At 45.1% G+C, this 12,194-nt stretch overlaps 1 protein-coding gene across 1 annotated transcript in view; it reads left to right on the forward strand.

Annotated features, from left to right (window-relative positions):
- Positions 1–12,194, forward strand: part of BANK1 (B cell scaffold protein with ankyrin repeats 1) — a 260,530-nt gene that overhangs the window by 232,682 nt on the left and 15,654 nt on the right. Inside the window, exon 13 of the mRNA XM_066632324.1 lies at positions 489–746. Within this exon, the coding sequence (XP_066488421.1) occupies positions 489–746 (258 nt within the window). The remainder of the gene's footprint in view (positions 1–488; positions 747–12,194) is intronic.

Below are 12,194 nucleotides of genomic sequence, written 5' to 3' on the forward strand. Positions count from 1 at the left end.
CATTCTTTCCCAGCGCTGCGCTGTGGGTGAAGGGAAGGGTTGCTGGCTCAGAGTGAAGCCTTTCTAAGCACCTGGAGAGAGAGTGATTGCTGGATTGTCTGCCTAATGCCTCTGTCTTACATCACAAAGGTCAGTAATGCTGTTTTTAAATCGCCTAGCAAAGGGACATTGCTTTTTAAATGAATTTGCTTTAATGCAATTTTTGCCATCCACGTGAGTTCTCGGAACAGAACCCTCATGAATACTGAGACTCAACCTGCAATAAATTTTTTAAGATGCCTAATAAAAACTTTAGATTGAGATAATGAGGAAATAAATGCGGCTCTGACTAGCCAGATTTAGAATGGAGTATATGTGTCTCAGCATTCAGTTGGCAGAGATTGTCATCAGCAGGTTTATACTGATATTGTTGCTCACCCTGGAAACCCAGGAGTCTGAATAATAACCAGGGTTTGGATTATGAGGGTGTTATTGTCTGTGTTTTGCAGCATGGAAAACACAGAAAGAAAAAATGGAAAGCAGAGAGCCATACGAAGACCAGAAAGAAGAGGGTGAATTTGAGCAACTGAAACAGGAAGATCCATACACTTGTGCTCAAATGGATGATGGTGTGTATGATACAATACTCGAGAATGCCTTTAAAGAACGAAGCAAAGAGGGAAAGTCCTTCATTATGAACCGGCCACCAGCACCTGCGCCCCGTCCTGTCCCTACAAAAGAGAAGAGCACGCCTTATATAGCACAAGGTAATACTTGTTGACCTTCAGTGAATATCTGCTTAAAATACACATTTCAACCTCAGGCCAACATTCTTTACTCACTCCATATTTCAGTAAAATGGAAAGCCTAACTGGCTAAACTAACTGGCTAAAAGCCTAACTGGGCTTTTAATAGTCAAGTTACTGGGTACAAGAAATCAATCAAGAAAATACAGTATATTAGAGAGGTAGCAGATGAGAGAAGTTCCAGTAGCTATTGGTCCATCCTAATGGCAGCTAATGTTGCCCAAATAAGTGTTCCAATGGCACTAGACACTTTCTGTCAGTCCCAAAGCATAACACCCTGGAGCACATGGGCTGGCTACCATCTGAAGCAGCAAGCTGTTGGCTCCACGTGGCACATCCACCATCCCAGGAAAGATCACACAGGGGATAGGAGGGAAGCAGGGGGTAGGTGGAACTGGGCAGCAAAGGGGGTGGGGAGGAGTGTGGATTGGGACCAAGAAGGGGGCAGATTCGATGGCAGTGGTATCTGCCAAATCCAAGCCCCCTTCCTGGGTTCAATCTGCCTTCACTGGTCCATGTGGACTTGCACTAGTGATATCACAGCCACAGGTCCAATTTGACCCAATGGGCCAGAAGGGACTTATCCCGGAGCAAGGGAACAAATGTTGCCTTACCCCAAGGAGGCAAAGCACAAGTGCCTTACCCCCACTTCCCTGCAGTGGGATGCTGCAGAAATCCCTTTCTGCATCACTGTATGGGGAGTTACATTGAGTTGGGCTGTTTCTCTCAAAAGTATAAAGTTTTCAAAGGTATACACACATTCTTTGGGTTGCAAAAGCCATCTTTATCAATATGCCTTCATGTGTTTGTCTTTATCAATATACCTTCATCATCATATGATGATGAAGAAGAAATGTATTGTGCTCATAAATAATTTATGCCTCATGACAGAATTACATTAATCAGCCCCGAAAGGTTCGTTCACCTCTAAATCCTCTATTTAAGTCTAAATAGAGGAGGCTGTCTTATGCTGAACCAGACCATTGGTCGGTCTAGATCAGCATTGTCTGCACTGACTGTCTACAGCTTTCCAGGTTTTCCAACAGGGTTCTTTTGCAGTTCTGACTGGAGATCCTGGGGATTGAACTTGAACCCTTCTGCAAACGAAGCACTGAGCTATGGCCCATCATGTGGGAAGAACCACTTTGTGGGAAGGACCCCATAGCGCAGTGATAAAAGTTCAAGCTTTGTCTGCGGAGACTTATGTTGCTCAATTCTACCCAACTTTCCAGTGCTGCTACAGTCTTAGTGCAACCTCTGGAGAGCCATTGCCAATCAGAGTGGTGAACTTGGGACTAGAAGAGTGAATTGTAACATTCAGAAGAAAACAGCTTCAAAAATTCATAATTAGCTCAGCAAGATCCACCAAATTCATAGTTAGCTGGGCATCTACTGTTGACTCCATTCCTTAAATCACATTGGTCACAGCAAGCTCTCTCTTCCTCAGTGAAGTGTCACTAATGAGAGCAGCAGCAATAGCAAACCAGATCTTGTTCCAGACTGAGACTGAAGACTTTCTGGACCTGTTTCAGACTAGGCACAGACTCCACTGAGTTTCTGACAAGCATGCTTCCACAGATAAGAGTATCCACTGCTAGCATCTAGACCAGGGGTGTCAAACTCATTTCATACAGAGGGCTGAATAACATTCATGATCCCCACTGAGGGCCAAAAGTGATGTCATTTGGCAGGAAGTGATGTCATTAAACAGGTCATGACCAAAAATAAGCACATTTTTCTCACTTGGGAACTCAGCTGCAAATGACAGAAGAGAAAATATACAAATCTTGATCATATTTCAAGATACGGGAGAGCTCAATTTTCAAGTGGGCTGCCCTTTCTGCAGTAACACATCAGCATGGCTCAGCAGCTGAGAGCCTGAGGGCCAGATGAAAAGCTTCCACAGGATGCATCTGGCCCCCCGGGCCTTATGTTTGACACCCCTGATCTAGACATTTATGGACTATAGTTGCAGTCTTACCCTTAAGTAAGCAAGAAAGGAGGAATCATTCTTGTGCCGGCCCAGGAGGGTCACAAAAGTGCTGTAAAGCACGTTTGCACCTCCTTCAGATAAAGCCACACCAGTGCAAAGAGGTGACCTGGCCTGTGGAGGCCAGATGCAGCCTCCATGGTGGCAAGGAAAGGTAAGTCTGCGCCAGCTGAGCTCGGCCAGCATAGGAGTCGGGGGGGGATGGGAAGAGCAGGGAGGAGGTGGGGAGGAAGTGTTTCAGGGGGAGGGTGGGTGACAGGCGAGCCTGTGGGCGGGTGGGGAGCGGCAGGTGGGGCCAGGATCCAGCAGTTATGCCGGATCAGCACAGAGCAGCTCCAGGCTGCTCCATTCTCCTTGGATCTGCACCACTTCTTTAGGTGGCACAAATCCAGGTAGACCCACTGGGGCAGCTGCGGCTCTATCCAGGGTAAGAGGAATATTTTCTGGACAAAGGGATGATGGTCTCTTGGCTATGATTTGTGCAAAATGACTGTGCAAAGTACAGTGATGATCTGAAAACCAAGCATCTCAGTTCAAGAAATGGAATAAGACACACACACAAAAGCAGACACATACCAGTTGTTGTTGTTTTTTAAAAGGAGGATTTTCAGATTTGCAATGAATGTATTATGAATGGCAAAATATGCTGACCCCTTCAGTTGAAAGAGGAGTGACCTCCCCATGTCATTGTGCAATTTAAACCAACATAAATATTTTGTGTTATGGAGCAATTTCATTAAGATGCAATTTGTTTAGACGGCAAATGGCTCTGTGTCCAGATGGCATGCATTCTCAGTGGCTTCCCTTTTCATTCCTGGAGTTTTTAATATTCTTCACCAGGTTCTTTCAAGATGCTTCCAATATGATGACAGAGTAACTGTTAAATAAATGTGTGAGAGCATTTTGTTTCTGAGCACACCGTAAAAGATTTATGCTTGTTCCTGGCACAAGAACATCAGCCCTGGAGACTGAAGTTAGTGCAGTTTAACCACAGACAGGTGCAGGTTTGCTTATACTGATCTGCCATGTATCTCATCTCTGACCTTTGAGAATTGCCTGGGCCTGAGGGGGATACTTTGGTCTCTCTGCCTGGTGACTCATCAGCATCCCTGACTAAGATTGCCAATGAGGAAGCCTTGAGTTGCTCATTGTCAATGAGATGCCAGCCAGCTATGCTTAATACATTTATATTTTTCTTTGATTTACCCTACTTTCCAATCAGAATTTGAATGAAGGCTTAAACAACTTGCAAAGCAAAGAATCTTAACCTTCAAAACACTTGATTAACCACCATCTGGAATGTATATGTTAATGGACTATACTATCTCTGGCTGCTGGGGGGAGATCAAATATTTGAGTTCTTCCTTGCATAGAAAGGTCCGTGTGCATAGAAAAGCAGCATGCCAGTATGAATGCTCTTGTTGCTGAAAGTTCTTACTGAAAACTCAAATAACATGCATGCATGGGGAGGATGCAGTAAGACCTAAGCTAGGTGATATGTTTTGTATGCAACCATCTCTCTTGAGCTTATTTTTTGATTAGAAATAGCAGCCTTGGGAAAGGTTGATCAAGATCAGGAGTGCAGCACAGACAAGGGACTGATTTGATGCTTCCCCCACATCATTTTCAGGCTGAAAATTTCCCCTGAATTTAAGCTGCTGTTTTCTCCTGAAGGTATCGTTGCATACAATTCTGTAAATTTAACGCTTTGGGAAGGAAATAGCTCCCTTGGGAGAGATTTTCAGGAAGGAAGTAGGGAAACATCAGCATTCTACCACTATCTCACATGCTCTATGGTCCTGATCTCTCTCTCTCTCTCTCTCTCTCTCTCTCTCTCTCTCTCTCTCACACACACACACACACACACACACACACACACACACACACAGAGAGAGAGAGAGAGAGAGAGCATGTGTGTAGAGTGAGTAAAACAGAGTCCTGGAGGGCTCCTTAAGTTTCAGCTGATGCTTGTGGCAGGGATAGGGGTGGAGAGCAGCATTTGACAGGACATAGAGCATTAAAAATCAATCATGACTCTGCAGAACCTGATGGGGCAAGTTCTGTCCCCATTCTGTCCCCTAAAATTGGATAACAGATAATCCCAATTCTCTCACAAATACATGGTATGTTTTTGGCTTCTTGAAATGATGCCGACCTGGTGTCTCGTTTTATATTGCTGTAAGAGCCCAATCCTGTGCTCAGCGGCACAGCTTCGTGCCACTGAACATAAGGCATGTTTGCGAGCCTCTCCGCCTGGCTCCCACCCGTGCTAGCCCAGCGCCGGCCGGTGCTGGGCTAAGCACGGGGTGGTCGCCCAGCCTCCGCGGCTCGGCAGCTTCATGGACTGCTGAGCTGCGGCAAGGTAAATGGGGCAGGGAGGAGGCATTCTGGGGAGGGGGGAGGCCGACGGGGGGGCAGAGAGAGGGTGGGGGAGGCATGACACAGAGGCATGACGTGGGGAAGGGGGCGGGCGGGAGGCATGCCGGGTGAGGGAGGGAGGTGGGTCCGCAGAGCTCTGCTCCGAAGGATCCAAGGCGCTCATGGAGGGCTCAGCGCCCTACACGAGTGCCTTTACCTTACCATTGCGGGGCTGCTTACCTTACCCTGGAGAAGGGAGGCGCCTCCCGCGGCAGCCCTGGGGCACACAGGATCTGGCGGCAGCTGTTCTCAGTGCCGCCAAGCCCGGGCACCCTGGACAGCTCAGGATTGGGCTGTAGTGCATTACTAATGTATTTACATCCCCAGGATGTGGAGATGTAAATGTCAAGGTGCCAGAGCTCACTTTTATATTGTTGTGTAACCTGCAAAGTGTCCAGTAAGTGGCCTTGTGTTACCCATCCTATCAGCTCTCCAGGAGGAAGATAGGCAGGTGTGCACACATTAGGAAGCAAAAGGGACTTGTAAACCAGAGTATCTTCCGCTGTTATCAATTTTGCAGGGCCAATCATGTGGTGTCATGATTCTGGAAAGTTGTCACTGCATTATTTTGGTTGTTTAGTTTGGTGGTGGTGGTTTGTGCTTTTTTTTTTTTTTGGTTTTTTATTCTGGTTGTTATAAAAATGACTAATACAGTTTTAAATTTAATAATAAATAATATAGTATTTAAGTTAACCACATGAAATCAATATATAACTGTTTTTAGCTTTTATTTTGTCATATCCTACATTTTTCTTGAAAGTTCTACATTTTGGGGTACCTTGTCCTCTTTTCTGGTTATGAAATCTAACATAAGAACATAAGAACAGCCCCACTGGATCAGGCAATAGGCCCCTCTAGTCCAGCTTCCTGTATCTCATAGCAGCCCACCAAATGCCCCAGGGAGCACACCAGATAACAAGAGACCTGCATCCTGGTGCCCTCCCTTGCATCTGGCATTCTGACATAGCCCATTTCTGAAATCAGGAGGTTGCACATGCACATCATGGCTTGTAATCCGTAATGGATTTTTCCTCCAGAAACTTGTCCAATCCCCTTTTAAAGGCGTCCAGGCAAGACGTCATCACCACATCCTGTGGCAAGGAGTTCCACAGACCTACCACACACTGAGTAAAGAAATATTTTCTTTTGTCTGTTCTAACTCTCCCAACACTCAATTTTAGTGGATGTCCCCTGGTTCTGGTGTTGTGTGAGAGTGTAAAGAGCATCTCTCTACCCACTCTGTCCATCCCCTGCATAATTTTGTATGTCTCAATCATGTCCCCCCTCAGGCGCCTCTTTTCTAGGCTGAAGAAGCCCAAATGCCGTAGCCTTTCCTCAAAAGGAAGGTGTCCCAGCCCAGTAATCATCTTAGTCGCTCTCTTTTGCACCTTTTCCATTTCCACTATGTCTTTTTTGAGATGCAGCAACCAGAACTGGACACAATACTCCAGGTGTGGCCTTACCATCGATTTGTACAATGGCATTATAATATTAGCCGTTTTGTTCTCAATACCTTTTCTAATGATTCCAAGCATAGAATTGACCTTCTTTACTGCCGCCACACATTGAGTCGACACTTTCATCGACCTGTCCACCACCACCCCAAGATCTCTTTCCTGATCTGTCACAGACAGCTCAGAACCCATCAGTCTATATGTAAAGTTTTGATTTTTTGCCCCAATGTGCATGACCTTACACTTACTGACATTTAAGCGCATCTGCCATTTTGCTGTCCATTCTGCCAGTTTGGAGAGATCCTTCTGGAGCTCCTCACAATCACTTCTGGTCTTCACCACTTGGAAAAGTTTGGTGTTGTCTGCAAACTTTGCCACCTCACTGCTCAAGCCTGTCTCCAGGTCATTTATGAAGAGGTTGAAAAGCACCGGTCCCAGGACAGATCCTTGGGGCACACCGCTTTTCACCTCTCTCCATTGTGAAAATTGCCCATTGACACCCACTCTCTGTTTCCTGGTCTTCAACCAGTTCTCAATCCATGAGAGGACCTGTCCTCTAATTCCCTGACTGTGGAGTTTTTTCAGTAGCCTTTGGTGGGGGACCGTGTCAAATGCCTTCTGAAAGTCCAGATATATAATGTCCATGGGTTCTCCCACATCCACATGCCTGTTGACCTTTTCAAAGAATTCTATAAGGTTCGTGAGGCAAGACTTACCCTTACAGAAGCCATGCTGATTCTCCCTCAGCAAGGCCTGTTCATCTATGTCTGGTCACATCTGGTCACCCTGTCCCCATCCAGAGCACATGGATAGCAGGTCTAGCTGAAGGCAGCTACAGGGAAGGTCGGAAGAGATTTCTACTTGTGCTGCCTGGGGGGCAGGGAGGGAGCTATTTCTTCTACTGGGGAACATGCTAATTACTACAAAGGTATTGTTGCTTGGGGAGGAGAAACCTTTCTGCTTGGAGAAATCATGGTGGGGTTTTTGCCTTTCAGATATGTTTTTAAAATTTGCTGTTTGAGGTTGGGGAGAATCTTTTCTGGTGAGAAAAAAACATGGTACCAGGTCTATGGTGCTTCTTGGGTTTCAGAGATTTTTTTTTTCCTAATTCATGGGTATTGGAATTTATTCAAATGTAGTGTAAAATTTGAATAATATAGATTTAGGCCCTAAACTTCATGCCTGATATATAAATTTTATTTTAGTATGCATCAGCGCATCAGCAATGTGTAATTGGCAAATGAAAGGCTTTCCATAAAAGTGAATACTACCAGCATCACAGTGATACATTTTACTTTTGCAGGGATTCAAGCCTATGGATTACACTGGTGTGCAAAGGATTAAGGCTACATACCCACCTGAACAATGTTGCTAAAATGTCAGCAATATTAAAATAAGTAACAAAAACAAAGAGCCTTGTTTTGACCCAGTTACCCCCCAGTCCCTGAACCTGTATCTACAGGCCAGTTAATTTGGTTCACTTTTATTTGTTTTGGTTTAATGTCTTGCAGGGGCATGTCTCTTCACCTTGTACTTGCTAGCCTGAGTTCTTGCTAGAATTGCGGTTTTATTTTGATTGATAACTGATGTATATATTTGTGCTCATTCGAAGCACACATTTCCCTAATGTTGTTTCATTCACACTGAGTATTTCCTTCAAAGTGAACAAGACTTGTATAATGTCATCAATGATATTCGAGGGCTTTTGTCCTAACAGGTGGTGCTTCCAATGGAGCAAATCAGTTTTTTGCTGCATCAACATCTACATCAGACAGTGAAAGCAGAAAAAATAAGATCAGACAGAATGAAGTGAATTCACCGAAGAGCATTTTCTATTCCAAATGTACTCTTAATGGCTCCTTCCTGCTTTTTTCAGTGTATTATCTAAAACCTCATAAATGTTATTTTTCAGGATGTCCTTCCTAAAGCAGTTCTTAATGTTTTTTGTACAGAATCAATACATAATAATTCCTCCCCTATTGCTAAGGAAACAAGTGTCTTCCAAGTAGATGTGCTGGGCATCCAGATGAGTCCAGAAGGAATCATATTGTAGGGCACCAAGGGTGGTCTTGAGCCAGAGCCTCCATCACTCAGGCTTAGGTGTCTCCTATCTTTGCTATACTGCAGCAGTATTCAGCTGCTACACAGAGAGAGAACTGCTGTCACTCTGACCAGTCAGACCGGGTGATTTAGGGCCCAATCCCATCCAGCTTTCCAGCACCAATGCAGCCGTACCAATGGGATGTGCGCCACATCCTGCCGGGGCAGTTATTGAGTCCTGCTCAAGCTAACATTTGTTCCCTTACCTTTGGGCTACATTGTCGCTGCATTGATGCTGAAAAGTTGCATAGGATTGGGCCATTGGGCAACCAACAGAGGTATGTCTGGCACTATGTAAATGTTGCTTCAGACTTGATTCCTCAATCTGAGCATTTTGTTAGCAGCCCTCTGCTCCCTCCTCAGACAGAGAACCCAACCATAGCTGCCCCCACCTCCCCCTGCCCCCAAACTCTGGTTTGCTGACCTTTGGCTTCTGCCTGACTTGATTACATATGTGCCTCTGCAGATCATGAAACATTTATAGTAATAATTGCCAATTAATAGCCATAATGGTTTCAGTCCAACGTTGCACATTTGCAGCTTCCAGAGCTGCACATGTGATACCAACTTCAGAAGATTGTAATTGTGCTGGTCCTCTGTTTGACAGGGAAAGGGGAGCTAAATCCCACCTGTTCTTCAACAACTGATAGGTGCAGTGCTGCTTTACTGGAGGAAGACTCCATGTGTACAGCCTTAGTGGCTAGATGAAGAAGAGAATCACCTGTTTGTTAATGCATGCTTCCTCATGGAGCAGGTGGCATGTATGTGGAAGTTCCATATGTACCTGACCCCTCGCTGGATTCAACAAATAGTTGTAGGCAAGAAAGATGGGAAGTTGTAGCAGAGCTCCTTATGCACGGCATGGAAAACACAGAAATCAAAAAGAGATCCAAACACCGCCATCTAGCAAAAGAAACAGAAATAATACAGATACTGGCCAAGATAACAATAGTTGTTTTGTTCTGGAGCAGGAGTTCCCTATCTTTAGAAGCCTGTGGACCACTGAAGCAAAAATTGAAATTGACATGGACCACATGCAACCCCCTGCACACAAAAAATACAATTAAATTTGTAATCATTAGAGATGATTTATTATTTATAGATTTGTGGGTTTCTGCTTTTGTAGGCAGCTGTGGCTGTGGGTGCTCCATACTCCCTCCTCTCTGGTGATCTGTGGGGAAGCATCTCCTGAGCGAGTGCTCCCCCACGGACTACCAGAGAGGGTGGAGAACAGAATGTCGACAGCTACAGCTGATGCAGGAAGTGATCAAAGGTGATCTTTTTTTTCCTGTGACCTCATGGACCACTTCTCAGGGTCTCCACGGACCACAGGTTGGGAACCAGTGTTCTGGAGGCACTACATAAATCACTGAATTAGGCAATCCATTCATCCAATTGTCCATTCCAAGATCACCAGAAGAACCCCCTCCCCCATGCCCTGGCTGCTCCTGCCTTCTTCTAGTTCCTCCCCCCAGCCTCGTGCAGAAAAAAAACAACCCTTAAGCCTTCCTCCTCCCTTCTATTGCCCCAGCCCCCACCTCCTGGAACCAACTTACCTTTCTCCCACCATGTCTGCTACTGCTATCAATCCAAATGTCAGCCTCCAGATTGGCCACAAGGTCTTTGGAGCAATGCGGAAGCAGTGAGAAAAGTAAGCAAACTCACACACATGCAAGCAGAGTCGCAAGCACACAAAAAAACAAGTCATTCCTCGAGTCAATTGGAGTCATGACTAATTTCTGAGTCACTGGCCCCGTGTCACGAGTCAGGTCCAAGTTAGTGGCGTCTATGACTTGAGTTAACACGAGTCATGAAAAACCAGCGTTTTCACAAGTCATCGTGACTTGTGTGCCCATCCCTGGTGCCAGGCATATCGCATTACTAGGAAGTTTCATGAATACTCTATGACCTAAAGCAGGGGTGCCCAAACCCCGGCCCTGGGGCCACATGTGACCCTCAAGGCCTCTCAATGCGGCCCTCAGGGAGCCCACAGTCTCCAATGAGCCTCTGGCCCTCCAGAGATTTGTTGCAGCCCGCACTGGCCCGACACAACTGCTCTTAGCGTGAAGGCAACTGTTAGCCGCCCTCGATCTCTTTGGGGAGAAGGGCGGGGTATAAATAAAATTATTATTATTTTGACCTTTTTGCGTGAGCTGTGGGATGAGGGCTTCCTCTACTGCTTGCAGTTTCATGTCTGTGATGCAGTAGTGGCAGCAAAGGAAAGGCCAGCCTTGCTTTGTGCAAAACCTTTTATAGGCCTTGAGCTATTGCAAGACCTTCATTCATTCATATAAGTTCATCTTTAATATATTCATTTACGTAAACTTATGTAAATTTATTCAAATTTTAAATGTAAATTAATTCTTTCTTTCCCTGGCCCCCAACTCAGTGTCAGAGAGATGATGTGGCCCTCTTGCCAAAAACTTTGGACATGAATACGAAGCCAAAATGTGTTTATTGAGAGAGAGTAAACACTTGCATTTTCAACAGTTCTGCATTATCACTTCAGAATAGCTTTAAAGGTGGCTGGGCTATTTCACTGTGCAGCATCCTTGTACTTTGGAATTTTCTGGCTTGATAATTTTGAATGGGGGGCTAAACTGCAAACTGTTGCTCCATTATTTTACCAGAAAATCCCAGCATGCACATGTGCCTAAACACAGTAATTTAGTGGTGTGCCTTCCTAATTCAGTCCAAAAAGTGAATAATTTATTTTCTCTTACCTCGCCCACTCAGAATGTTTGTTGCCAGCTGAAATGATTTTCAGCAAGATGCTGAATGTAACGTGGCTCTAACAATTTGACTTTGAACAGCTGGAGAAGTAACTCCAATTTTTTACTGCTGTAGCACTGCAAAACTCAGCAGAAATTCCCAGGCCTATCAATTAAACTACTTCCTAATCAAGGACATTGTTGAATGTATCTCCATCCTGGACCCACTTTATTTCTTCTTGTGATTTGTTAGAGGCCATGCTCCTAGCTCTCCTGTCCCTTCTGACTTAACAGAGGGATCCTATCCATGAGTTACACCTATTTGGTAATACAGAATTGCTCCCAATTCCCTTGTGCCAGTGGGCTATGTCCTTGGGTGACTGAAAAAAAAGATGCCATTATAGTGATACTCTTGCACTAGCAGAATTCGACCAGTGCACAGGGGAAGTGGGCGAAGTTGGATTTATGACAGAAGATGCATGCAGTGGTGACACTAGGGTTCACGTCACCTGGTGTGGGAGGCCAGCAGTTCACCCCCATGCAGTGAGTGGGGCAACACCCCAGGTAGTGGGTGTGGCAATGTACCATCGCCCCACCCCCAGTGGTTTTTTGGCTGTATCTTTTGATAGAACAGAGATATTTCAACATAGTTTGTTACATTGCATGCTGCATGAAATTACACATTGATTGTTATATAACACGATGGTATTATTCTTCCAAACTGTTATTTTAGTGA

This window comes from Tiliqua scincoides, chromosome 6, assembly GCF_035046505.1.
Source record: "Tiliqua scincoides isolate rTilSci1 chromosome 6, rTilSci1.hap2, whole genome shotgun sequence".
Taxonomy (NCBI): Eukaryota; Metazoa; Chordata; class Lepidosauria; order Squamata; family Scincidae; genus Tiliqua; species Tiliqua scincoides.